This window comes from Epinephelus moara, chromosome 18 (assembly GCF_006386435.1).
Source record: "Epinephelus moara isolate mb chromosome 18, YSFRI_EMoa_1.0, whole genome shotgun sequence".
Lineage (NCBI taxonomy): Eukaryota > Metazoa > Chordata > Actinopteri > Perciformes > Serranidae > Epinephelus > Epinephelus moara.
In genome coordinates this window covers 16,288,774-16,314,600 of record NC_065523.1, presented here as the reverse complement: position 1 = coordinate 16,314,600, position 25,827 = coordinate 16,288,774, and the positions used below count along the sequence as shown (strand labels likewise).

Sequence of the window (25,827 nt, the reverse complement as noted above, 5' to 3'; positions counted from 1 at the left end):
AGACTACAGTTTTTTGCAACATTTGCTTTCCTTGATTTGTTGTTTGCTAAAAATGTCATTACTTTCCCTCTGGTTCATGTAGCTGTGTGTGATTACATAAAAAAAGGGTCTGAATTACTTTCCCTCCAGCAGCGCCATCACATGATATTTATGTTGCTGCTGTTTTGAGCCTCATCTTGGCATTCCTCTGTGCACAGCAGTGTGTGTTTGTAGACAGTGCATTGTGCATGGAGGTAACTGAAATCCACCATTACAGGCGTCTCATTTTTGTAGCTGCCTGCTATCTTGCAGGTGTTGAATATGATTACATATACAGAGAAAAAAAAAACCCTTAAAGCTATATGCTGTTTGTCATGCAGACCTACATGATCAACAGCATTCACACATGCACACATAGGTGTAGATTTAAGGGGGGGATGGAGGGCAATGGTATTTTATTTTGACAAAATTAAAGACAATTCCACTATAACTTGATGCAGGAAAAAAATCACTAGATTGTAACAAATTTTTTTGGGTAGGACTCCAAACGCCCTGTCTCATATGTGTCACCCCCAAGTGTTGAAACCAAAGCTACGCCCTTGCATGCACGAGCATCTTCAGCGTGTGCAAATCATCTTTGTTTGTTCAGAGAGCACAGACTGTTTTGGAAACATCTTTTATTGAGGTATGTGGCCAACCACTGACTCTGGACTCAGGATACATCCAAACACATACTTAACATTTTGAATTCTCAAAGGTGTGAACATGTGACGCTACATAAAACTAAGCACGATGCAAGATAACAAAGTGGTTACACTGGTAAAACTCATAAATCCAGTTCTTCTTCTTCTTCTCTCTCCAGGACAATTGTATTGTCTATGCTGTGGTGTAATTCTCAGTTTTTCTCTTGACTTTAAAAAACCATCAGACGCACAAAGACAAGCCATCAGCCCTTCGACCAGAGAGCTCCATGGTGAAGTGAAGTCGCAGGTAAAGTATCAGTGAATACGACGGCTACCACTATGAACTAGATACCTCAACAGAACTTATCAAGATGACACAAAATAAAGTGCTATTCTCGTTATTACAAGAGAAGCTTATTTCTCACAGTCTCTAAAGGCTTTTTACAAATATTAAAATGAAGACTAAAGAAGGATCACGTTAGCTAGATCGCTGTGCTCTGAAAGAAGACATATGAATCAAATTATTACATCGTTTGCAGTGCCATTATTCTGCTCTTTCTTCATATTTGTGACACAAGCTGAGTTTGTATCCTCTCTCTGCAACAAGGTGTCCTTTTGAAGAAAAACATCAACTTTCTTTCACGGATGAATGAATCGATGCGAAGCATCAAAAGTGTGCCACCACACAGTACAGGAGAAAAAATACCTTCACTTTATGTCATAACCGAACAGCTGCATCAATAAAGAGAAGACGAGAGAGGCCAAACAGGGAGCGGAAGATGGAGATGACAGGCTGACATTTGATCAATGATGACTCGTGCACCCATGGGCACGACACTACCTGCACGCACGCACTGACTCATAACGGCTCGACACTGATGTCATTCCTCTCACTGCACCTCCTCCTCCGTCTGTTTTCCCGTGTACTCCTCTGAGCTGTCAGTGAAACTCCTCACCGTGGTCAGAAAGATCCCCATTGTGTTGTTTTTCTGGCAGACCGGCCGCGCTTTATTTCCCACTGTTCCGGCTCCACTGAAATCATGTTATGATACTGTGAAACGTTTGCAACACCCACTGCAGCTCTTCAGCAGGTCTCTGCAGAAACCAAACCTTTTATGTCCATCAGGCTCCTTTATGTGAAAGCAGGAGAGCAGTAACCAACACTTTTACACTTGGAAGGTTTTACTCACAACAACCAGCAGAACCAGGCAACACCACCCTAACTTTTTCTTTCCTGGAGAGACACAAGTTTCATCTACCCTCCTTTTGATTTATCCTGCATCATATTTGCTTTAAACAACAGACAATAAAGTTAAGACCCCTATACATGTACACCAAAAAATAAGAGAAATTCCTGGAAGTTTAAGTTCCTGTCTGGTAGATAGTTGAAAGATAAAGTTTTTTTTGCAAAATTTGTTGAGCTGACCTATTTGTGGAGCATATGGTCCTCAGGCAGATTTATGCTCCCTTGCCAGAAATTAATATATGCTGATGCATTTTTTGTACCTTATTTTCATTGTTATATTATACTGAAAAAGTCAGGGAGAAAAAAAGTTTCTGAGTTGCCTGCGAAAAGATCCTCAGAGCCTTCAGTTTCCCTTTGAAAACCTTCTCATTGCTGCACTCTCAAGTTGGCAAGTGCATTTATAACTCAGCCTGACAGTGCCGAGGATTTTCGGATCGTGTCTCCTCCTTTCATCTGATTCTCCTCTCCGTCTGAATGGCAGCAGCTTTCTCTGGCAGGCAGTGGTTCGTCCTTGGCAAGTGCCCCATGTTGTGCGGCAGTCTACATGAGGCTGATATCAGTCCCCAGGCCACAGAGACCCTGACACGAGCAGATAGGGATGAGACATACGGAGTGGGTAGAAAGAAGAAAAGGACGCTGACAGAAGCATCATGTTCCCATGATGGGACTCAGCCTCCTCCCACGTCGGTAGACGTCTTTTTGATGGGGGAAAACAAAATCTGAGCCGGCATCTGGCGAGCATATTTAAAGCATTTGTGGCTTGTGAATCCTTTGTCTAACTAAACATTGATTTTTGTATTGGAAAGATAAAACTAGACTGCTTAGGAACAGTTCCTTTCTAAAAACAGGACTACTGCATAACTGTTCACTCTATTAAAGACAGTAAATCAATTCAACTGGACGCCATGTGTTCATGGGGGGCTGTGGCTCCAGCTCTTCGCAGAAGTGTGTGTTTTTCATCCAGCTTATCTGTGTTTGGTCTAGTCAGGATTGGCTAGAGAGGCTGCGGCTGTTGTCTTGCCGAGGGCAAGGTGGGGGAGGGGTGATGGTGTTGGTCTGAGGATGGGTGCCTCCCATGGGGAAGTAGAAGTGGATGAATGGCGATGTGAGCACAGAGGCTCAGATCTCCTCTATGGAGTCAGCTGGGACCAGCCCTCTCTTCTTCCCGCTGCTTAGCTTCAGGAACAGCTCGCCATCTTCCCGCTTCCCCACACAGATCTGAAACAAGGAGGGAGAAACTGAGTTGCTCTATTTTCAGTGAAGAAACAGATACTGAACTATTTTCAAATTTATGGAATTCGAAACATTAATAGATCTTCAAGAACATAGACAGAAAATCATTTGACTAAGTATCAGAATCTTTCTCTTAATGAAACTCAGCTTCAGGAAGACTAACTTTATGCTTCTCACTCCCCCAACTTCCTCCAATCAGCTGGTTATGGGCATTTACTCTTCCAGTCAAACCAATCAAATTTTGCAACGACCTCTATCAGCCAATCGTGTTGCTTCTGTCAAACTTTAAATCTGTTCTCCTCTCTGCTGCTGTCATTTTAGGTGATATCATTGCACCCTCCTCCATCCTTATCCACCCTCAGTCATCACATCCAGTGCCCAGGTCAAGCTCAAAGCCAAATCCTTATCAAATCCAGACCCTCAGCACCCTCTTCATCTCATCACCACCTCCACCAGTGTCTGGACTCACAAAGGAGGTTCCCTATTCTACTACGGCTTCACCACCACACACCTTTAAATACATGGCATCCTGAAGGGGTCGAATTGCCAAAGACTATTCACATTTCTCTTACTTTTGTGCACATGTAAGGAAATATTCTTTCACTCTGAGTGAGTCTGTTCTGATTGAAATATGTTTGTAAATTAACAGAGCCAACAGAATGAATAAACATGCTGACAGTTGCCCACAGTTATTCAACGTAATTCATGCAAAGTATATCTTAATTTGTCAGAATCCTCTCTGAATATTTAAAGAAAATGGTGAACACTCATTTCAAAAACTACAATTGCTGCCCTGTTATTGTATGCCTCCGCAAACCAGTGAAGTTACTCTTACAGTTTACATCCATGTCTGTGAAAACGTGAATGCTTTGCACACGTCTTCCCCCGGCAGCACAGAAAATCTATATCAGCACAGTTGGACAGGTGGACACCCAAGATTAGAGTCGCCAATTCAGTATCTGACCAAATCCCCCTTTGTTCCTGAGCTACATCATTCAAGAATGGCCAGAAAAGTGTGACCTTTTGGATATGCAATGTCATAATTTAATCGTTTTATCCTATTGGACATTTGTTTATTTGCAATTTTGTCATAATTAGCACATGAATTCTTAAGTTATGGCCAAAAATATTTTTTGTGAGATCACAGTGACCTTTGACCACTAAATTCTAATCAGCTCATTCTTGAGTCCAAGAGGACGTTTGTGCCAACTTTGATGAAACTCCCTCAAGGTCCTCTTGAGCTATTGCCTTAACGACAATGAGACGGATAGAAGGTTTGAGTTTGACCGACAAATTCTAATCAGTTCATCGTTGAGCCCTAGTGGATGTTTGTGCCAAAGTTGAAATTCCCGCAACGGGTTCTTGAGATACTGCATTCACAAGAATGAGACGGATGCAAGGTCACACTGACCTGGACCCTTGACCACTGAAGTCTAATCAGTTTATTGTTGAGTCCAAAAGGATGTTTGTGCCAAAGTTGAAGAAATTGCCTCAAGGTGTTCTTGAGATATTGCATTCACAAGAATGGGATGGACAGAGAACCCAGAAACATGATGCCTCAGGCTATCGTCAGTGTGCAGGCATAACACCAACAACAACACTAATATTATATGATTTAGAAATACTGTTTTATAACGCAGCCCCTCATTTAACTATCCTGGAAGGATTTGGGAACATAATCCTTTCATAATTGAATTGAATTGAATTTATTCACAGAAGAATCATTGTGTTTTTAATTTTCAGATTCAATTTTCTGACGTATTAAAGAGTAACTCTTAATATAAACAGTGGTGACAGTGCAGAGCGTCTTCGCGCAGTAGGAAAACTAGTTTTGGATGTGTGGGTGAAAACAAATCTGTGTATTTATTTGCTGAAAGTCTAAAATGTGGAAATAATGAGCCTTGTAGTGCTGACACACAGACACAGAGATAATTTTGGTGCCAATTCTTTGATCACGCCTTGACCAGGATGTACCTCGCCTCTCACCCAGTGTGTGCTGGGATAGGCTCCAGCCCCCTGCTATTCTGCACAGGATGAAGCGGGTGACACAAATAGATCATCACAAACAATGAATGATTCAAAATGTCAGTAGTTATTTGAGGGGTAAATGAGAGAAGGAAAAAGAACAATATAAGCGATAACACTGGTGTACCTGAGACTCCTTCACAGCCATGTGGCCTCTCTCTCGGTTGCCGGGAAAACTCTGGATGACCCGCCACACTCGCTCTCCTGGCCGGACCCTCTGCACAAAGTTGGCAGGGAAGAAGCCGACTTTGTCGCCACTCTTGCCCTGAAAAACGCAGGAGGACAGTACAGTCAGTCAGCCAGTGAAATGTATCTGGGTGTCATTGATGACTACTACATACAGTAATATAGTCATGGGTGGACCGACTCTTTTCACAGTTCATTAAAGTTGATACATGTAAATGTACTGAACCTTTTTCTTATCATGCAGCACAAACCTGGAATAACCTCCCAGATGATGTTAGACATCCCCGACCATTTTTAAATCAAAGCTAAAAACAGTCCTTTTTTTACACTGCCTACTCCACCCTGTAATGACTGCAACCTTATTTTAAAACTCAATTTTTAATCATTTTAAATAATCTTTTTATATTTGCATCTCTTGTCTGCACTTCTGCTATTATTAATGGTGATATTTTTAAACTGTAAATCATTTAGTAATTAATTTTACCTTTTATGTCTTTTCTCTCTTTACTCTTTTCTGTATCCTTCATTAGGTTTTATATTTCATTGCTCTGTAAGGCACTTTGAATTGCCCTTGTGTATGAAATGTGCTATACAAATAAAGCTGCCTTGCCTTGTAGGAATGTGACTGACCAACAATCTGTTGTTCTTTGAGGGGCAAGTCAACCCAGTTACCTCTGCAGCCTTGTGCTCCAATCATGTAGCGTCAACATAATCTGAAAGTGAGCTCCTCATCATGTTTCTAGCCTGATCTGTTTCTTTTGCTCTTTGTTATCATCAGCACAATAAATACAACATATCTTCTTTATAGCATCCATGATGCTTTCACATTACAATTTAAAGCTCATGGACAAACCAAAGGCGGAAGAGCAACCATTCAATGAGCATGTGAATGCACCATTGGCCTTGGCTAAGAGGTCTCCAATGGAGTCCGATTTTATCAACACATTTTCACTCTAACCTCCTCACATATGGATGTTTGTACATGGACTTTCCACGTCCACATCCAACGTGCAAGGTACCCTGGGTACGTTGGTTGTGGATGTTCTGGGACACCGTGTCAAGTTCTGCCTGTTACATGCATTGTCTTCTTTCAAGATACACTTCCGTTTTTACGTCTACATACAGTCCCTTTCAAAATATACGCACTACAATGGTACAACACTGCAATTTGGTGTTTTTTTAATTCAACAACTAACACACATGGTTGGGTTTAGGCAACAAAAGCACGTGGTTAGGTTTAGGAAAAAAGAACAGGATTTGGCTTTAGAATCTTACAGGACGCTAAAGCTTCTCGGGTGAAAGTTGGTGTTTGTAGGACCCATCCACCACCCCTCCCGCCAGGCCCAGTCAGACTTTCGCCGCCTTAACTTTCGTCCTTGTCCCGCCACGTTTTCCCCTGACGCCGCCCGGCACCATTAAACTATAACTGCAACTGGCTGTGTATCATGCCGACGTTAAAGGACGCTTTTTAGGTTGGTTTCTGACGCTGCAAGTCACTGCCCAAGTGCCAGATTTTGACAACTTCTGAGTGAGACTGGGCTCATTTAATCAGCCCTTGCTCTTTCATTCAGTGTTGTTGCTGCACTATGTTACAACATGTCACAAAGTCATGAGCAACCAGACGTTCGATAGGCTGATCTGTTACATAGCCTACTGGACACTAAAAAGAGTTCAGAAATATAATCTTGTTCATTTTTGCCCATCACTGCTGCAACATCATCTCATTTTCATTCTTAATAAAGTAGTAGTGAATAAGTTTTATAGCTGCTTTTATTATGGCCACTAATCCCACTGATTCCAGATGAATGTCAGTTTTGACTGACGCAGATGTCTAGACTGGCCGAACACTTCTGAACTTATTGATATGTTTCAGAGTTGTCATCATCTTTTAAGTCACTGAAAAGAAAGACTTTCCTCATTCCGAATAGTAATGGCAAATTAAAAAACAGAGTGAGACGGACAGGAGGACGTTTCTGTCTGTGCAGTGACGAATCATTCAGGCTGCAGAGACAAGTGTAAAAACAGCTCAAGAAGACGGAACACTCGCATTACACAAATTAAGGTAATAACTGTTTTGAAATGCAAAAAAATAAATTGCTCCACCTTAATGTCAGATTTGTTTGCCATGTATTCAAAGAAACAGCAGTTTATGCTGCTTTCCTTTGGCTTACATGAGTGCTAGTAAATACTGGTCCACACACTCTGCTTTTTAGTTAAGCCTGGGCGCATCCTTCTTTTTCTGTGACTAAAAACCCAGACACACACAGATGCACATTTGTTTCCATCAGGAGCTCATTACAGTCTCAATAAAGATCTCTTTGAGGCTGCGAGACTAGTTTAGTTCATTATGTAAACTCTTGATAATTTTCGGAGGAAATTATGTTCTATTTCTGTCCGTGGCTGCCTGCATGTTTATGGCAGGCAAAACTGGAGCAGGTGTTATGCATTAACAGGCTTGTTTTAAAGACTTGAATTAACACTTGCGCACAGCCAATGCACACGCACACATTACACAGGTGCACACACATGATGTTTGCAAATGATTTATTACCTACCTTCCACCACTCTTCGTTGGAGTCGTCAGTGACCTGCACACGATCACCGGGCCTAGAGGAGATAAGACATAAGAGGAGATGAAAAAAAAGGAGACATGAAAGGGGAGGTGATTGAGGTGGAGAGGAAAAGGGGGAGATGGGAGTAGGATACATGATGTGGAGATGGAGAGAGGGAGAGTGGCAAGCAAGAAAAAAAAAGAGTTGAGTGCAAGCACAAAAGATAACATTATCAAACTGTCACAGAAAGCTGTTGTACCGACGTTTACAAAGCTGTGGAGGTTACAACGAGTCTTTGTGTCCCTCTGCAGAGGTGACAGAGCAGCTGACACCAAAGTCAGGAGGTCTACATGAAATACGACTGTGTGGCGTCTGCTGCAGTGGTGAAGGCTGGACCTAATCTGCAGCCAACCTGGCCTGCATGCTAATGATGCTACCAGTTTTTGATGAGACTTTTCTACACACACATTCACAGTGTACGCCCTGTCCTAGATACACAGGGAGGAACTGCTGTCCCAAATGCACTTCTGTATGTTGCGTCTCCTGGGTGTCTGCTCTCACTACTGCCCTATATGATCATTGCTCACACAGACACACACACACAAACACACACACGCACAACTTTGCCCACAGTTATGTAAACTTACCAACTAGGGTAAGACCCATATATCTCAGCTGATACTGGCCATTTATGAAATATGAGACATTGTTCTGCTCACTGAGGTTTCTCCTAGGAGCACAGCTACTTAAAACCTAGATGTATTTTTAGTTTGCTTGTTTTTTGGATAGGTTATATTAAAAAATGTTCTTAGCCAGAGTTTGACACAAACTCATTTATGCATCTTCTAGGTATCCGCATGCAGTTTGTATGCATATGCTGAACAGTAGGATTAGTCTGTGGGATGACAGCTTTGCTTAAATATGCCTCGATGATTCTCTAATAATGGATGGTCGGACATGATGTAATTTGCATATGCCACAGTCTTAACATTGGGACATAATTTATTAAACGTTGCATCAGTATTTCCTGTTGCTGTGCACCCACAGACAGGGAGGCAGAAACAGTCGCTTCAGATGACAGTGTGAGAGTCTCCATTTTCTTTCTGCTAAATTCTCAAAAGAGTTAAATAAATAAATAAACAAACACTTAGTATCCCTTACTTTTGAAAGGATCTGCTATTCATCCAATCAAAATCTACGAAGAAAGCTAAACTAAAATGATCTTACTTCACCTTCAAACTACAGGCTTAAAATGGCTTAGATATCACTCTACATCTTTCCCTCATGTACTATCCCCTGATCTGAAAATATGCAAATTAGCCCCACCTCTATCATCACCCACCACTCAGCCACTTGTGTGTGTCTTGAGCATACCTTCTCAAGTGTTCAGCTTGAACAAGCTAATAACATATTGCTAATGTGAGATAAAACTCGTTCCTGATTGCCAGCTCTGACAAGTTGAAGTAAAAGTGAAAATTAGCTTGCTGGATTGGTTCCTTACATTTGTGACGTACCAATAGACTGTTAAAATAACGTACGTAGCTACTCTGACGTCACCCACCGCTTTGTGAACTCCCGTTTTGAAGCCTTGAGTTTGGCATTACGACCGTCGCCATCTTGTTGGTTTTTGGAGCTAGAGGTGACCATATCTGAGCGAGAGGCTGGAGCTGTGGGGGAGCGAGGGGTGGATCTGACTGAGAAGCCAAGGACACAGACAGCCTGTCGCTCCAAGTGACCTGCCCTTGATTACGTGTAACTTTAAATCTTAATAAAATGTGAAGGGGTAAGTTATATAAAAAATCAGCCACATACAGTTGTGATGAAAGTTCAAATTAGCTATGGAGACCAAAACCATTTTTGTACCAAGCTTTAAACATGTTTATTTCTTTTGTAAAGTTGGGCATTTTAACATGGGTGCTAATGGGGATTGACTCACTTTTGGAGCCAGCCACTCAAGGAACTGCAGTTTTTGTACCTTTGTTGACTTCATTTTTCAGCCCCAGAGGTTACTGCTTGGATGTAACCAGTGTTTGGAGGGTTACGTTTAAAACATATTCCACCACATATTACTGAATACATGCCCTTAAATGTAACTTGTAATGTATTCCATTAGATTACACAAACTAAGTAATGTATACTGAATAGTTTGGATTACTTTTTAAATACTTCTCACTGCATTTGTCTGGGTCACATCTTTTCATGCCAAAAACACATAACAGTGTCCTCGCTGTGAATCTCCTCTGCCAATGCCTTGTAGCAGGTGCACTGCACACACTTTTTAAAAGTCTGTTTAAGGAAAATGTGTGCCTCATTTGAATTTTACACAGTGTCCTAAAAGCAAATGTCGCTCTCTCTGTCTGCACTCAATATGTTTAATGTGCACTTCTCTTACGTCATTGTGACAAACCACTTAGGCTGCCTATCAGCTGTGTGCTCCACTGGAGACGTAACCACTGAAGAGATGTGCAAATACTTGCTATTTTTCGATGTTTGCTCTTTTAAAACAGAAAACACGTTTTATTTTGTGTATATCTTTACTGGAAACAACAGACAGTATAGCCAACATTTACCAGAAACTTTCAGCTTTCTGGTCATCTCCCTCCGGCCACCTTATTTAGATTTTTGTAGTTAAATGAGGGGCTGTTATGTAGATAGCTCCTCATTCAGCCATTCATTTGCCCATTGTGGAGCTTTCAAAGCAAGTGACAGCAATAAATAGAAACAGGGCAACTCACAAAAGTTCAGCTCAAAACAGCAGCGCTGCCTCATTCACTGCCAGTTTGAACATTCCAATAGAAACAGTGGGAGGTCAATAAAAGCCCCACCACCTGCAGACCTTTTCCACAGCAGACATCTTGACTTGTCATAGCAGGAAAGGCGTGGGTGAAAGTAATTTTGTTAACGATGGCTCAGCTCCATCCAGTGTCCCAGTAAGCCATGACAGTGAGAACAGCATGTACAGGACCCTGGAACTGGCCCAATGCAGTCATTTCTAATGTTATAAATTACATGTAGTCTTCTCCTGCTATGAGAAGTCAAACTGCTGGCTGTGAAAAACTGTTCACAACATTTATACAACCAGGTGTGTTCATTCACTCTGCTGGTTGTGGTTGTGGTAGTATGGTGTCGTCTGTGCTTGACTAACATCTCACTTTCCTGTTAGCTGCATTGCAACTGTCAGGGTTGGGCAACTTACACCTTCATTAGTCTTATTAATGCATAGGCTGTATCTAAAATCACTCCCTCGTTCACTGTTTCTCTATAGACAGAGCAATAGATTCAACACTCGGTGGTTTACTCAATAGTGTACATGCCATGGATGTTACTTTTTCATTCCGCTGTGGGAACAGGGCAGTACATATCTGCATAAATTTCACACTCAGAATACCAACAGTCAAATATAATGGCAGAGGGTAAACAGTGCAATGTGATAACTAATATGGGGTGATTTTGGACACAACAATGGAGCTTTGGTGACCTTAATTACCAGCATAGCTCCATTAAATCCTTCAGAATAACTGAAAACACCAGTGTGGGTGTTCAGCTTAAGTGCTCATGTTTTCTGTAAATCTTTTAGCTCTGCAATTTTAGAATAAATGCACCCAGAGTGTTCCCTAATACTGAAAAATATATTTATTTTACTTTTTCCAATTAAAAACATTAACTAGTTTTTGTCGCCTGCAGTCCATACAGGTCAAAACCCAACAGAAGCACAGAGACGTAATGCTTTCATTAGTGCACATACTGTATATTGTGCAGTCACACACACACAGAGCCACAGCACAGATGGCTGTTGACAGTCCCATGGATCTACCTCTGTTGTCCCCAAACCATGCAAACACACATCCTGCCCTCATTTCACTGCTCCATCCTTCCTTTCTTCTATTTCCTCGCCCTCCTTCATCTTATGGAGCTTTTACTTCTATATTTGCACTTTGCTTTCTCCGCCTATTCCTCTCTCTCGCTCTCTCCTCCTATGATAATCTCCAGCACCATGCCATCTCCCCTTATGTCTCGCCTCCCTTTCATCTCTCGGTTGTTCGGTGTCTTTATCCTCTCCCCTGCTGGGAACACAGCTCAGTCGCTAGCTCTATAAGGGGACAGTGATGGGCTTCGAGTTTATAATTAGTCGTCCTTAAGGGCGCCCCGGCACCGTCCTCTGCAGATGGTGGGGACATTTTCATCCTGCAGGAACAACAGCCGGGGCAAAAACACAGACAAAGCAAACGCACAATAGCAAAAACACAATGCCACACAGGCCCTCCTGCACGTGCACACACATGAAAATGCTTGCCATCGGCAGTCTGGCTTCTACTCACTGAAGTTCCAGGTCATTCTGTTCCTGAGGCAGAAACTTGTAGAGCGCTACATAGGTGTGGATGGAGTGAACTTCGATGCGCTTGGGCACCTGGACACAGGGAGACACAGGGACGGGGAGGTAGTGAGACAGAAATACACAGTGGAGGAGGAAAACAACAAGGGGTGACAGTGTGCACAGGGTGATTAAACAGAGTGGTACCATTGCACTGCTCTCCTCTGCGGGAGTCTGAGCTTCTGCAGGAGTCTGAGCTTCTGCAGGAGTCTGAGCTTCTGCTTGAGTCTGAGCTTCTGCAGGAGTGTCAGCTTGGCCGCTGCTCTCGTCATCCTCCTTCTCAATCTCGACATTGGGGACAGGGTCATCTGAGGGTAGCGGGAAATATTCTTAGAAGGTGCCAGGCACGTAGGCACCCACACATATGCAGTCAGGTGTGTAATTCTTTTTACAACCAGTCACAGTAAATCTCTCACTCACACATACGGACATGCAGAGGTAAACACCACATATGCATAGACACACATAGGCATGGAAATACAACACGTGCCTATCCACATCTATGGAGACAAAGACAGTGTTTTACCCCCTGTCTCCTGGGTTATCTCTTCCTCCATGCTGCACTGTCTCTGCTGCATCTCCTCACCTCCCTCCCCCTTATCAAAGAAGGAAATAGAGAGGAAAATGTTAGCACCAGGATGTCAATGAGGATGCATTTGATCGTGGGTGTAACACTTTTCTCTGCTCTGAATTATTCCAAATGCACACCACACAGATTAGTTCTCTGTGTTGTAACAGGATCTGCATAAATGACTTATATGCTGTTAGATCATGTCTGAAAATGGTTTTGAAAAAGGAGACTTGCGCAATGCTTCAGCTGCATGTCTAATGAAAAGAACACAGAGATCAGTGTCATCCATTATGCTCCTCACATATGATACCCTGGTGCTTAATTATAACACTTTCACCATAGCCTATGTCAAGTTAGATTTAAGTAGGGGACTTGCCTCAAATTAGAGGAATCTTTGAAAAAGCTTTGAAATTAATTTTTAAGCAAAAGTTTTTGGGAAATACACTCACTAATTCACTTATACTGGTTGAGAGTTAGGTGAGAAGATTGATACCACTATAGTGTTAGGCAGATGGTTAGTTTAGCTATGCAGGAAGACTAGAAGACCTACGCTGTGTCTCAATTTGCGATGTTCCAAACTTACATTTTGCTATTTTGAGTGCATAAGTGCGTTCACAATAACAAGTGTGGCGAAATACAGTGCACCATGAGTACCTGGATGGTGTACTAACCATCAAAAAGTTGAGTGTGGGATGTAGGACGACCTCAATGGTTGCCATCTTGGCTATGTAGCGGAAGAGGAGGGACCACAAAACTTGTGAAAATGGTGGCTGAAGAAGTTGCAGGTGCTCCAGCAAACACGTCAACAAGCCGGGAGATATTTTGGTGAGTAATAATCGGTCAGGTATTGGCAGTGGCATCCCCAAGGGGGGGTAGCTCCTTGATACACTGGCCCCTTCTGGTGAAAATAATTGGAAGCTCATATTTTAAAATAGTCTGAAGGTAGTGGTATTTTGTGAAACTAAATAACGCAAGACATCCATGTTTGCATGGCTTTTCAGAAAGGTGATTAAATAACGCTCCAAAGTTAGGCTGGCGTAAGTTGGCGGTTTTCAAAGGCGTCCCATTGACCTCTCACCTCAAGATATCTGAATGAAAATGGGTTCTATGTATATCCCAGTGTCTCCCCTAACCTTGAGAAGACTTGTTCCCAGTGAATGTTTTGTTTCTTATAATCAATGTTCTCCTTCAAATTAAAGCTGTATATTTGTGTTTTAAGGAAAAGGAAAACCAGACGATTTGAAGAACAATGAATCATCTGGCCGCCCCTATGAAAACTTTCTGGAAGTGCCACTGAATGTTGGTGGTAATGCTCCATCTGGTTGCAATTTGACATTAAAACTGAGAAGAGGAAGAGCAGGCGGTCAAATGTTGCAACTGCATTTCCACCGAGTGCACAACAACTGTGTCCGATTTGAGACAAGTTATACCCTGTCAAAATTCATGGATTTTGCAACTAAGTACACAGTGTACTACATAGAAGTGTACTTACGGAAGAATCCAAAGTGTGACACAAGAAATAGTCCGGCACATAACCCTCCACAGAATGGCAAATTGCCTCAATTACAATTTGTACAGATTAAATGAACAAGATATAACATGTAAATTAGTGAGATTTCGAGGTGCTAGTAAACAGACTTTGTGACATTCAGATAGAGCTAGGCTAGCTGTTTCCCCCTGTTTCCAGTCGTTATGCTAAGCTAAGCTAACTGTCTCTTGGATGGAAAGAGTTGTATCGATCTTCTCATCTAAGTCTCTGCCAGGAAATGAATGCACACATTTCCTAAAAATTCTTATTTATCCTTAGTAATAAAAAATAAAATATTTAAGATGATTTGTTTGTACAAAATACGTTACTATAAACTAGGGAGTGTGATGACAAGTCACTGCAGTGCACTAGCCTATCTATTGTCTCAATACTTCACCAGTGAGCTGACCAATGGATCAGTGTCATAAAAACTTCATGTCTTAATCACACTGATCCAACTGTCCTCTACGCCCTAACAACAGGGTGATGATGTCATACCAGGCTGCGTGTTGGCGACTCTGACAAACTGCCAAAACTGGAGCGGCTCATCTGTGCCAAGGACGTCCCGTAGCGCAAGGCGGCATACACGGGGTCTACACGCATCCGCACAGCCTCTGAAACCACACACACACACATTCATAAAACTCATGCACACACACACACACTTATGTTCACTTGATTTACTAACACACGTGTAAATTATTCACGCAAAGACACAGCGCCACACACAATTTGGACGGCACACTGAGATTACACTGTACATCATTATTTTTGTGCCAATCTGGAGGAACCAGAGGGTCTAAATATAACCGTAGTAACACAGTCGGTCCTGGACCAAAGTGACCCACTTTAGATCTGACAGAGGACAGCAGCCAGAAGTTAAGGAGACATCAAGACATTCCAATAATCTGCAATGCTTTGATTTATTTATACATTACTTATTGGCAGGAGATGTGTCTCAGTTTTAACAGCCATAATATATCTGTAGTTGAGTAGAAAGGGAATAGGAGATGGGATTTAAAATATGGAAATCCCCCGAAAGCCTACATTTAATGTAGATGGCAGTGCTTGGTGCTATCGGAGTATTTCTGAAGTTAGGAATTAAATTTTCTGCTCCTTTTCCCATCCAGCTCAACACGAGTCGAATGGAGGGCAGAAATGATTTCATTCTGCAGGGCCAGAAGGACTCTATGCATGTGTGTGTGTGTGTGTGTGTGTGTGTGTGTGTGTGTGCAGGATGAAGTCATAATGATTTTCAGTTAATACTGAAGTCACTGCCTCCATGCTCTCGTCAGATAGGTGATAAATTAAACAGGAACACTTACAGAAATTCTGCAGCAATAATGTATTTAGTGCGCCTGGTGGAGTATTTAGAAGCGATACAGCTCATGCGTGCTGTAAATTTATTGCAGCCTTTTCAGTGAAAGAGGCATTTCGGCAAAGAGCAATTAATTGCAGGTGAGTAAACAGTAGAAAGTCGTGCTCAGAGACTCTATACTCCTCTATACTAATACTTATTTCCAGAGAGGTTTTGACCTTCGGTTTCTTTTCAGCGCTTAAAAGAGAATTCTATATGATATAGCGTCCTTCATAAATCTGTAAGCTAAAACACTCAAAAGCAACCACAGTTTGACTGGCCCAAACAACATTATTCAAGAGGGCCCTCATTCCTAAACTAGTCCTTCTTTTACCTTAGCTTTAACCCAACACCACAGTGTTTCACCCAGCATTTCCAAACGGTAGAATTGTTGGCGGCGCTGTTGCAAAGACAACCACAATTTCCACAGTTACTCTGGTTGTTCCACCAGCCGCCATTTTTCCTACTGAGGATAATATCTGCAAATAAATTACACTGATACTCCTTGGTAAATGGAGATAGCCAGTGATAACTATCAGGGAAAACAAAAGCGCTATCCTCTTCATGTTTTATTGTGCAATGGTTGACACAGCTCCTTTCTGCTGTGAATCAATACATTTTTCCCCACAAGATCGTACCCACTGGCAGACAGAGCTGCATAATGACAGAGAGGCTTATAGGAAACCAATCTAAATTCCGATGGTGTCAATATAATATAGCCATTACATTGTGCAGTCAACTTTTAGCCTACTTCATGATAATGAGTTAAGCAAAAAATGTGTCTACCATAAAGAAGCTCTATACGATATTCAGAGTGTATCCAAGGTTTAGAGCTGGTTGCAGGAAGACTGCCCATTGTCCCCACTACCTAAAACTCCAAAGCCCATTTATTCAAAAATAGCTCTGCATTGTATGTTTCAAACCATGGATATATTACATGTGTCGACAACATTGTGGTGAATGTGTGGTTAGGTTTAGGCCCAAAAACTACTTGGTTTTGGTTTGGTAAAGATCTTTTGTGGCACAACAGTTGCTGGAAAAGCAGAGATGGGTTGGTGAAAAACTACTGGGATCGGTGGCTGAAATGCCGCTGATACACACTGCGAAGGATCAGTTAAAACATCCAGGATCGGGTAACTGATGGGAAACTGAAACTTATTCCATAGAGTGTGTATTTTCAGAGGTATGTGCTTTGGGAGAAATGGGCTTTCGTCTACTGGGGCATTTTTCTGATTTTCTGGGGCTTTGGAATTTTGGGTGGGTCTGTGGTACAGTGGTTAGCATTATCACCTCACAGCAAGAGGGTTCCTGGTTCAAACTGTGGGGAGTTCGAACCCAGGGTGGGTTCCCCAACCCAGGGTGGGTGGGAAGCCCTTCTGTGTGGAGTTTGCATGTTCTCCCCGTGTCAGCATGGGTTTTCTGTGAATGGTTGTCTGTCTCTATGTGTCAGCCCTGTGATAGTCCGGCAACCTGTCCAGGGTGTACCCCGACTCTCGCCCAATGTCAGCTGGGATAGGCAACAGGATAAGCGATTATGTGACTGTATGAATGGAACAATGGCACAGAGCTAACACTGGTAACCAACCGGAGGGTGGGCGGTATGCTTCTGCGACAAGGCTGTCCTGATTTCAACTGCTGTATGAACGCGATGCAAGCGGGGATGCTTAGCTAGCCATTGGGACACTGACAGGGACTCACATCCACTAACGTGCATGTGCTGCCTACCGCAACAAAAAGCAGAGAAACTCAGATTACAACACACACGGAGGGAGCGTGACTTTACATAGCAAATGTTTGCTGCTTTATCAATACTCTGAATGTTGTATTCAGAACTTTTAAATAGAGAATCAAATCCTTGTTAAATTGGTGGATAATCAGATTTTAACTGTCATTGAAAAATTGCAACCTAGAGCTTTAGCTGTTAAGTACTTCCCTCATGCAGCTATTGGCCTCACCCTCATAAATGAGGTTTAATATGACACAATAAACTGCTCCGCCAAAAGGCAGCTGATGTGAAATTACAGGGTCTGTGAGTGAATCCTTTATAAAAAAGAGAAAAAGCCATCTGATATTAATGTGTGTAAACATCAGATCAGTATTTTACTAAGCCTTTGGTTGGCATAATTATGAGGACACTTTGCAGTGTGTGATTGTGAGTTTGGCAGGTTGCAGCGTCAGCTGGCCCTGGCAGAGTCCCAGGCGTCATGGCGCTCAGCACTGGGTGATGACAGAGCTGTAGGTTAATTGCACTCTGATTCATGGATAGTGCAAGGAAGTGACAGCATGAGGTGCTAACCCTGATTCAGCGAGGCATACAGTATGTGAGATGAAGGACTGCATCACCTGCACAGATGTTCATCCAAAAGGTACGACAAAGAAAAACACGCTCCCATTCAGAGATTACGATGAAAGGAAGAACAAATTCAGGTGCTTTTAGACACAAGAGTCTATGCTTGCAACACTGTGTTTTAGCCTTCAGCAGATTTATTTGACAATGAGAGAGTAAAAATGTGACTTCTATTTTTAAAACCAATCAAAGAAAAGGCAGCATTTCAACGCTGTGAAGCTTACTGTAGTGCCAGACAATACCCTCTGTCAGTCCAAGGATAAACAGACAAACAAAGCATAAACAGAAATAAAGAAACGTAAACATTAGGACTTATAAATATTTATTCACATACTTTTAGGGTGCAGACCATCCGTCAGCCTCCAAGAGAAGCTGAATTTGTTCTTCCTCTTTATATTTTCCCTCCTCGGTCGTCAGGTGAGATGGAGACGGTTCTGGTTTTATTACAGCGCATGCACAAGCACACCAAAATCTACAAATAGACCAAAAGGCTACACAAGAGCAACATCACAAAACACAGGACGCATACATTGCACAACAATGCACATGTGCACTCACTCATAAAACACACACACACACAGGGACACTCAGGTATGCTCACCTTGGCTTGGCTGAACTTCCTTGACGACAGACAATTGGTCGTTGACGAGCAGCGGCGAGCTGAAGTTTCGCTTGAATGCTCCAGACTGATGGAGGAGAAGAGAAAAAGTGATTTTTTTTTCTTCAGTTTACTTCGTGTTCTTACGCTGAGCTAACGGGAAACTGGCTCTGTGTACTGACTTTAAGATATTAATAAAGTCATTTGAAAATTACCGAATCAGAAACACATAAGGACACACTGAGTGCTGCAAACGCTGTGGAAAAAGAGCTAATTTTTTGTCACAAACCGAAGCAACGTGCAGCTCTCTTTTCTTCTAATTATGAACAATGAATTCACTCAACCACTTACGAGTGTGCACATGGCTTACACACAGGCACTGACATGTGATTCTGTGTGTGTGTGTGTGTGTGTGTGTGTGTGTGGTGCAATTTCACACTGAATTTAGCATAGTAAGTGTTTCAGCTGAGATATCAGTTTGTCTTCTCCTTGACTTGCAAATGAACCACTCAGTTTGTCATATTATGTTGACGTGAGAAATGCTCCGTAACGCCTTTGTTGCTGTAAAGATACTCGAGTTCTGGTCTGATGATATTTTACCTTTCCCTGCCCTCGTCACTCCCCTACCTCCCCCCGTCTCCGTCTTTGTGCGCCATCAAACTGCACTGAGCCGTTTTGAACACAGTGCTCTTAAAAATTTTCCGAGTGGCTCTCAGAAGGTCTCGCCTCTTGCTGCATGCTAATGTCCTCTGCCCTGCACCAGAGGATAAACACAAAAGCTCTGTCTGAAATCTCTCCCAATTTGCTGCAGAGCGCGCCACACTCCTCAGGTCAAGAGTGTTCCAGTGTTTGCGTCTGCGAGTTCAATCTTCCACTTTTTTTTATTTCTTCAAAAGCTGTTTTTAGTTTAAGCACTGTACTTTAGACTGTTCCACAAAACATGTCAAAGTCTGCATGATCCAGCAGTACAGGTTCATGGTAAAGTTACCATGGTAACAGTGCTTCTGCTCAGGTTATTGAAATCACGATTGCAATCCAAACTGTTATTTTTGCCGATGTTTAAATTCACTGACTGTTGGAAATCTGAGGAATTGGAGGCTGGACTGACTGAGGAGGAGAAACTTGTGCTGCACATTTTCATTCTCTTCATCAATGTATGAAATACTTTGCTTGCACGTTAGTCAAGACAAGCCATCACCTGGTGCATTTTGCGGTTTCCCTTATTTTAATTGCTAAAGGACCAAAATTTAAGCTTTTCTTTGTAGCCCCAGAATTAAGGGCTACTTGAGATTTTTTTTTTTTAAACTGTCATCTGTCTGTTAAATATGACGCTACAGCCAGCAGCAGGTTAGCTTAGCTTTGCACAAAGACTGGAAATATTGGAAACAGTGAGCCTGCTGATTTGCTGTCTAAAGGTAGCACAATCTGTATACCAGCAATGGTGCTTATCCATTAACATGTCATATATTGTTTGTTTAATCCTAAATTAGATGTTTTATGGGGGTTATATGCTGGGCAATTTCTTGGCAAGGAGCAGTTGCAAGGCAACCAGTGAAGACTCCAAGAAGTAACTGCTCCCAGCAGGAAAGAGTCTGGCACACAGCCCCCCCTGAAATAGCGAATTTATCGTTTTCATTTTGTTTAATATGTAGAAAAATCAACAAGAAATAACATGGTAATTCACTTTAGAGGTGCTGATATGCTGATTTTGCTTGCTCAGTGGCCCTTGGCGTCAACACTGAGGCACCAAGGCCCCCTGTAGCATCTCTATGAGACACACCAGGTATGTCACACGCTGTTAGTAGCAAATGTACTTATTTTAACCCAAACCATAATTTTCTTTCTAAACCTAACCAAGTACTATTTTGCATCTACCTAAACATGAAATAAACCTTTGTTGGTTTAAGTTTATTTTGAAAAGACACTGTCTGCATGTAACAAGTAAAAACTGAACATTTCCATAAAATGTATAATGAGAATTGGATAGGTGCAGTGTTAGAGGCAGGGCCCTGTTCATTCCTATAAAAAGTTGAAAAGGTATGAAATTGCCTGAATCTTAAAATTTAGCTCTCCACTATCTAGAATGGGGATAAAATGATTTAATTTTAATTACTGAGAATTTCAAAATGTTATGGGACTAAATGGATCAAATCCCAACATTGAAATGTGTCCGTTTATGGAGGTTGTGAGGCTCAAAAAAATGTATCCACAGATTTACAGACGTCTCTTTCGCAATGAAAATCTATGACATCATGTGATAGACCTGGAAGTTGTAATTTCATGTTTGGCCACTACGCCAAATTGGCTTCAAAGCCTGGCTCTGTTTTTGGGAGCATGGTCTCACTCCAAAGTCGTCGAAATCTGGCACTTGGGCAGCGACTTGCGGCGTCAGAAACCAAGGAAAAATGCATCCTTAAACGTCGCCATGGTACGCAGCTGGTTGCTATTATAGCTGTTATAGTTTAACACACCCTTGCGGCATCAGGCGGAAACGTGGCGGGACAAGGACGAAAGTCCGAGGGGCTCAGGCAGGATGGGTGGTGGATGGGTCCAACAAAAAATGACTCACCCAAGAGAGCTGTGTTCATGTCCCGTGAGAATCTAAAGCCAAACCCTGTTCTTTTTTCTTAAACCTAACCACTTCCTTTTGTTGACTAAACGTCAATTTGCAACGTTATTTTGAAAGAGACAGTATGTAAACCTTAAATGTCCTGTGAAAACGGAAGTGTATCTTGAAAGAAGACGACACGGTGTCCCAGAACAGCAACTAACAACGCACCCAGGGTACCTTGCATGTCATATGTGGACATGGAAAGTCCATGACCAAAACGTCAATATGTGACGAGGTCGGAATGAGAATGTGTTGTTTTTGGGGGCTTGTACATTTCCTGTGAAAATGGAAATTTATTTTGAAAAGACAGTATGTAACAAGCAGAAAGTGACACGCCATCCCTGAGTGTCCAAAACTAATGGTAAGAGGGGTATGTAGAGCGTCATAGTTTGAAGCGTAGGGGTGTTGACCAAGTGTCAGTATTTGATGATTTAGGTGTGAGAATGTGTTGTTTCAGGGCCGTTTCTCTGTTTTAAGTCTTTGTGCTGAGCTACACTAACCAGCTGCTGGCTAACGGATGATTGCTGTATGGATATTTTGTCTTCTTTTGTAGGAAAATCTGAAATTTATCCTGAGATTCTTTATGCAGCTGGGTATTGGTATCAAACCAGATTTTTTGAAATTTGAAAACTAAGCCAAAAAACATCACATTATCGCCCACACTCTCTGATGTGAAGTACATAGAGACACCACAGCAGTGATTGCTTAGCACTAAAGATGTTGCCAAATTAAAAAAAAAAAAAGTGGATTCACAGATTACAGATAAAGTGATTATGTCGATAAAAAAGAATGTTATGTCTCGGAGCATCAAATCAAACAATAAAATTCTGTGAGTGTATTCGCACCTTCCCGTGACACAGCTGCTGCGATAGTTCTGAGGTGCACCACAGGTGAGCAGCCATCTTGCACGTTTTACACCGCAGAGCCTGTTTGGAGTTTCCTGCCGAGAGGGACAGAGATGTGAGAATGAGAGCAGAGACATAGAGGCAGCCACGACGACGAAGTACACAGCAGGCTGCAGATCTGCAACAGGCAGAAAGTCCTAACAAACCAAAGTGGCCTTCAGATCATGTGAGCAGGTTTCCCTCTGCTCAGGTAGAGAGAGTAATCAAAAGCTGTAGTGGTTTTAACAAGCTGGTGCTGACACTATCAGCTTCATAATCAACAGCTCCTCTTCCAAAACAAGCTGGAGAGATTAGAAAGCAGCTGGAGATATTTCAATGATAATCGATTTGGCATTGAGTCATCTTGCTTTTTCATCTTTGTTTTTAAGTGCTTCAGTGATAACAGCCATTGAGTACTGAGATGTTTAGTTCTCCCTTTATGTGTTAGGTAATAACAAATCCTCTGAAGACTGGTGAATGTTTTTAACGATTAAGGTGTTGAGTCTCTTTTAATACAAACCGAAGATGAATAGATTTGTTGTAGATGAGACGACATCGACAAGCCTATTACGGAGCACAAACAACAATCAAACAAACTGGATGGCTCGATGAAAACACCGCTACTACTTTGAAAAAAAAAAAAAGGATTCTACTTTGTCAGCTTAACAAGCAAACGGGCTGGACTGTGTTGAGGGACTGCAGAGGAGTACAGCGAGAGCGAGGTGATGCATCACATAAATAAACCCACAATGCATGCAAAAAAAAAAAAAAAAAAAAAAAGCAGAGGAGCAGGTTAGAGTCTGTAATTGATCATAGTGACAGGAAGTAGATGTAGCAGAAATACTAGGAGCAGCTAGTAGCTCAGGCAAGCAGCAAATTGAGAGCACGCACACGTCTGCACCGCAGCTATCCCTGTTAATAATCTACTGGATTCTTCACGCATATAAACACAGAGAGAGCTGCGTTGAAGACATGCAGTCCAACTCTGAATCTAACATTCCTTAAATGAAGCAGAAAAAAATCCACCAGCGAGGTGAGGTAATTTAAAAAGTCATCTGTTTCAGGGGATTTTTCTCTGAAACAAGTGGCCCTATTATGTTCGTGCTACCATACCTGAAGGAAAAATATGACATTTTGGGAAATGTGCACATTATATTCACTTCCTGGCGGAGATATGAGATGAGATGATCTTCTTTTCTCCACCATAACGCGAATGCGTGTATTTCCCAAAAGGTTCAACTATTGCTTTAACGAGTTGTGGACTCCTAAATCCTAATGTGGTGATAAAACATTGTCCCCATATAACTGTCTTCAGTGTCTTTAGCACAACACGTAATGTTCTCTCTAAGAAAAAGTGCTCTCCAGTTTGCAGTGGAAGGCAAAGGGGCCAGAAATCCTGTTTTGGCTTGCAGAAAGCAAAGAGAGTCCAGTGCTGTGTCTCAAATTGGATACTTGTGTGCTTCCTATTTTGAGCACATGAGTGCGTTCACACAGAGATGTATGGCAAATGCAGTGCTCTACGAGTACCCAGATAGTGCACTCATGACGGTCAAAAAGTGGAGTGTGGAACATTGGACAGCAACATAGCAGAAGAGGCAAGGCAACAAACACATTTCAAACTTGTGAGATGAAATGTCAGCCGACTACTGCAATGAACACCAAACCAAAGCATTGTAGAGATGTACATGTGTATTTTTCCATTACCACTATACTGTTGTTGGATATAAGCCATCAGTTTGTTTATTTAGTTAATTCTGGAATAATTTGGTACCGCAAACGATAACGTGAAAGCTAATGTTAGCTAGCTAGGTGCATCAGGCACTGATGTTATTGATGTCTTGTGGCGTCAGCTATACAGTCTTTGGGTTTAAGTTTTGTTTGGTTCTTATGCACGTTAAATTGTTGTCTTAATTGCAGAAGATTTTAGTATTAGATTTGTGGTCAGATGCTTGAAAAGGTATGAATATTCATAAATTGCGGCCGCTACCATTGACGCGGTAGATCAGCTAGTGATAGAGCCGGCCAGTATCAACAACAGGCATTGGTAGAATCATGCCATGAAAGCATATATTGTGACAACTGTTCATCAAATGTTGGTGACAATGCTCTTCGTGGTTGTAATTTCCTGAGCAGAAGAAGAAAAGCTGCCAGCTCTTGTGATCGTCAGCGCAGCAGCTGTGTTTGATTTGAGACAGCACTACCCTGTTAAAATCATGCACTATGCAAGTGAGTACATAGTGTACGCAGTTTGGTACATGTAAGTGTACTAATGGAAGTATGCCATTAGTATTTGAGACACAACACAGGGCAGTGACCCCTGAGCCAAATCTGGCCCTTGAGAGGGTGCCGGTTGGCCGGCCAACCATTTTCTAATTTACAATAAGAATAAGTTGATTCATGTAGGGAATTTTTTTGTACTTTGAACTTACATAAGGTGTCAGAGTGCATGAAAAAAGACACCCAAAATAGAGTTTGTCAAATGTAGTGCCAGAAATCCCCAACAGAGGTCCAGGCTTATTATTTATGTATGAATTATTTATGTTTGTTTATTTACTGGCCCCTGGCCTTTTTCCCTCCCAAGGGCAAAGCAAGTATCTCTGGTCTAGGGAGTAGATCGAGGACCTTACCCACTATCATGTGCTTGCAGTGCTGGCAGTTGGTGGGCTTGCGAAAAACATGGTCCTGGAAACAGTGGTTGATCTGTGGTCGGGGCGGCTTGATGGGCAGCGATGGAGAAAGGCTGAGAGACGGGGAGTGGGAGGAAATGGAGGGGTTGGGGCTGAGAGATGGCGAATTGGATGGCGAGCAGTCCCCGACGAGCGGAGAGCCGGGCAGCAGCGGGGGAGAAGGAGGCGGTGGGTCAGTGATGAAGTCCGGGGGCAGGCGAGCGTCGCTGTAGGACCTTTGGAAGAAGTTCTCCACGCTTTTGCTGCGCATGATGGTCTTGAAGGACAGAGAGCGCTTTAGTCTCTGGAGCTGCACACACACATTGACAGAGAGGGAGAAAGAGCTAAGAATAAACACAAGATAAGCAAGAATGCAGAGCCACATTTGGGAGCAATAACAAATGTCCAATGCGCCCTCGGGGCAGCGCAGGCAATATCCCGGCATCCATAATAACAACAGTCTGCTCTGTGCACCATGGGGGGAAGAGGGTGACTCATGAAATGCAATATAACCTCATATGGAAACAACACATTAATAGCTACCTGTATGTTCCCCGTAGTGAGGCCAAGCACATTGTTCACACACTCACATTTAACGGGGCAGCTTGTGCATTTGGCCCATGGTTAAATAAGATAAGCCTTTTCTCTTTGAGAACACCCACCACCGTACATTGAGGACTGCTGTGTGCAATTGGCCCTTCTGTGGTAGTGGTAGCGGGGGGCTATTGTGATGAAATGGGACAAGACAGTTTACATGGCGTTATCATCTATCAACAGCCTACCTTCAGGGCTCTTAATCTGATGGAGGATGCTCATTGGACAGATTGATCGAGCCACAGGATCCCTCTTAACAGGGCCAAACTCACATGCCTACAACATCCCACAATATCAAATTGCATGTACACTCTATCATGTGTATTGATAGAAGCAGCCATGCTTGTGTCTTGTAAGCTGCATCGACCAAACGCTCTTCAGTAATTGATGGTTGC

General features: G+C 42.4%; 1 protein-coding gene across 2 annotated transcripts in view; it reads right to left on the bottom strand.

Moving 5' to 3' along the window:
* Positions 1 to 402: 402 nt before the first annotated feature.
* Positions 403 to 25,827, bottom strand: part of LOC126406028 (SH3 and cysteine-rich domain-containing protein 2-like) — a 38,358-nt gene continuing 12,933 nt past the window's right edge. Inside the window, exons 2-11 of one of the 2 annotated variants that reach the window (XM_050070137.1) lie at positions 24,800 to 25,148; positions 22,134 to 22,228; positions 18,681 to 18,765; positions 14,874 to 14,989; positions 12,803 to 12,872; positions 12,424 to 12,584; positions 12,224 to 12,312; positions 7,908 to 7,959; positions 5,294 to 5,431; positions 403 to 3,126 (exon numbers count right to left, since the gene is read on the bottom strand). In XM_050070137.1, the coding sequence (XP_049926094.1) occupies positions 3,028 to 3,126; positions 5,294 to 5,431; positions 7,908 to 7,959; positions 12,224 to 12,312; positions 12,424 to 12,584; positions 12,803 to 12,872; positions 14,874 to 14,989; positions 18,681 to 18,765; positions 22,134 to 22,228; positions 24,800 to 25,148 (1,254 nt within the window). In that variant the 3' untranslated portion in view covers positions 403 to 3,027. The remainder of the gene's footprint in view (positions 3,127 to 5,293; positions 5,432 to 7,907; positions 7,960 to 12,223; positions 12,313 to 12,423; positions 12,585 to 12,802; positions 12,873 to 14,873; positions 14,990 to 18,680; positions 18,766 to 22,133; positions 22,229 to 24,799; positions 25,149 to 25,827) is intronic. The other variant, XM_050070138.1, reaches the window with a different exon arrangement.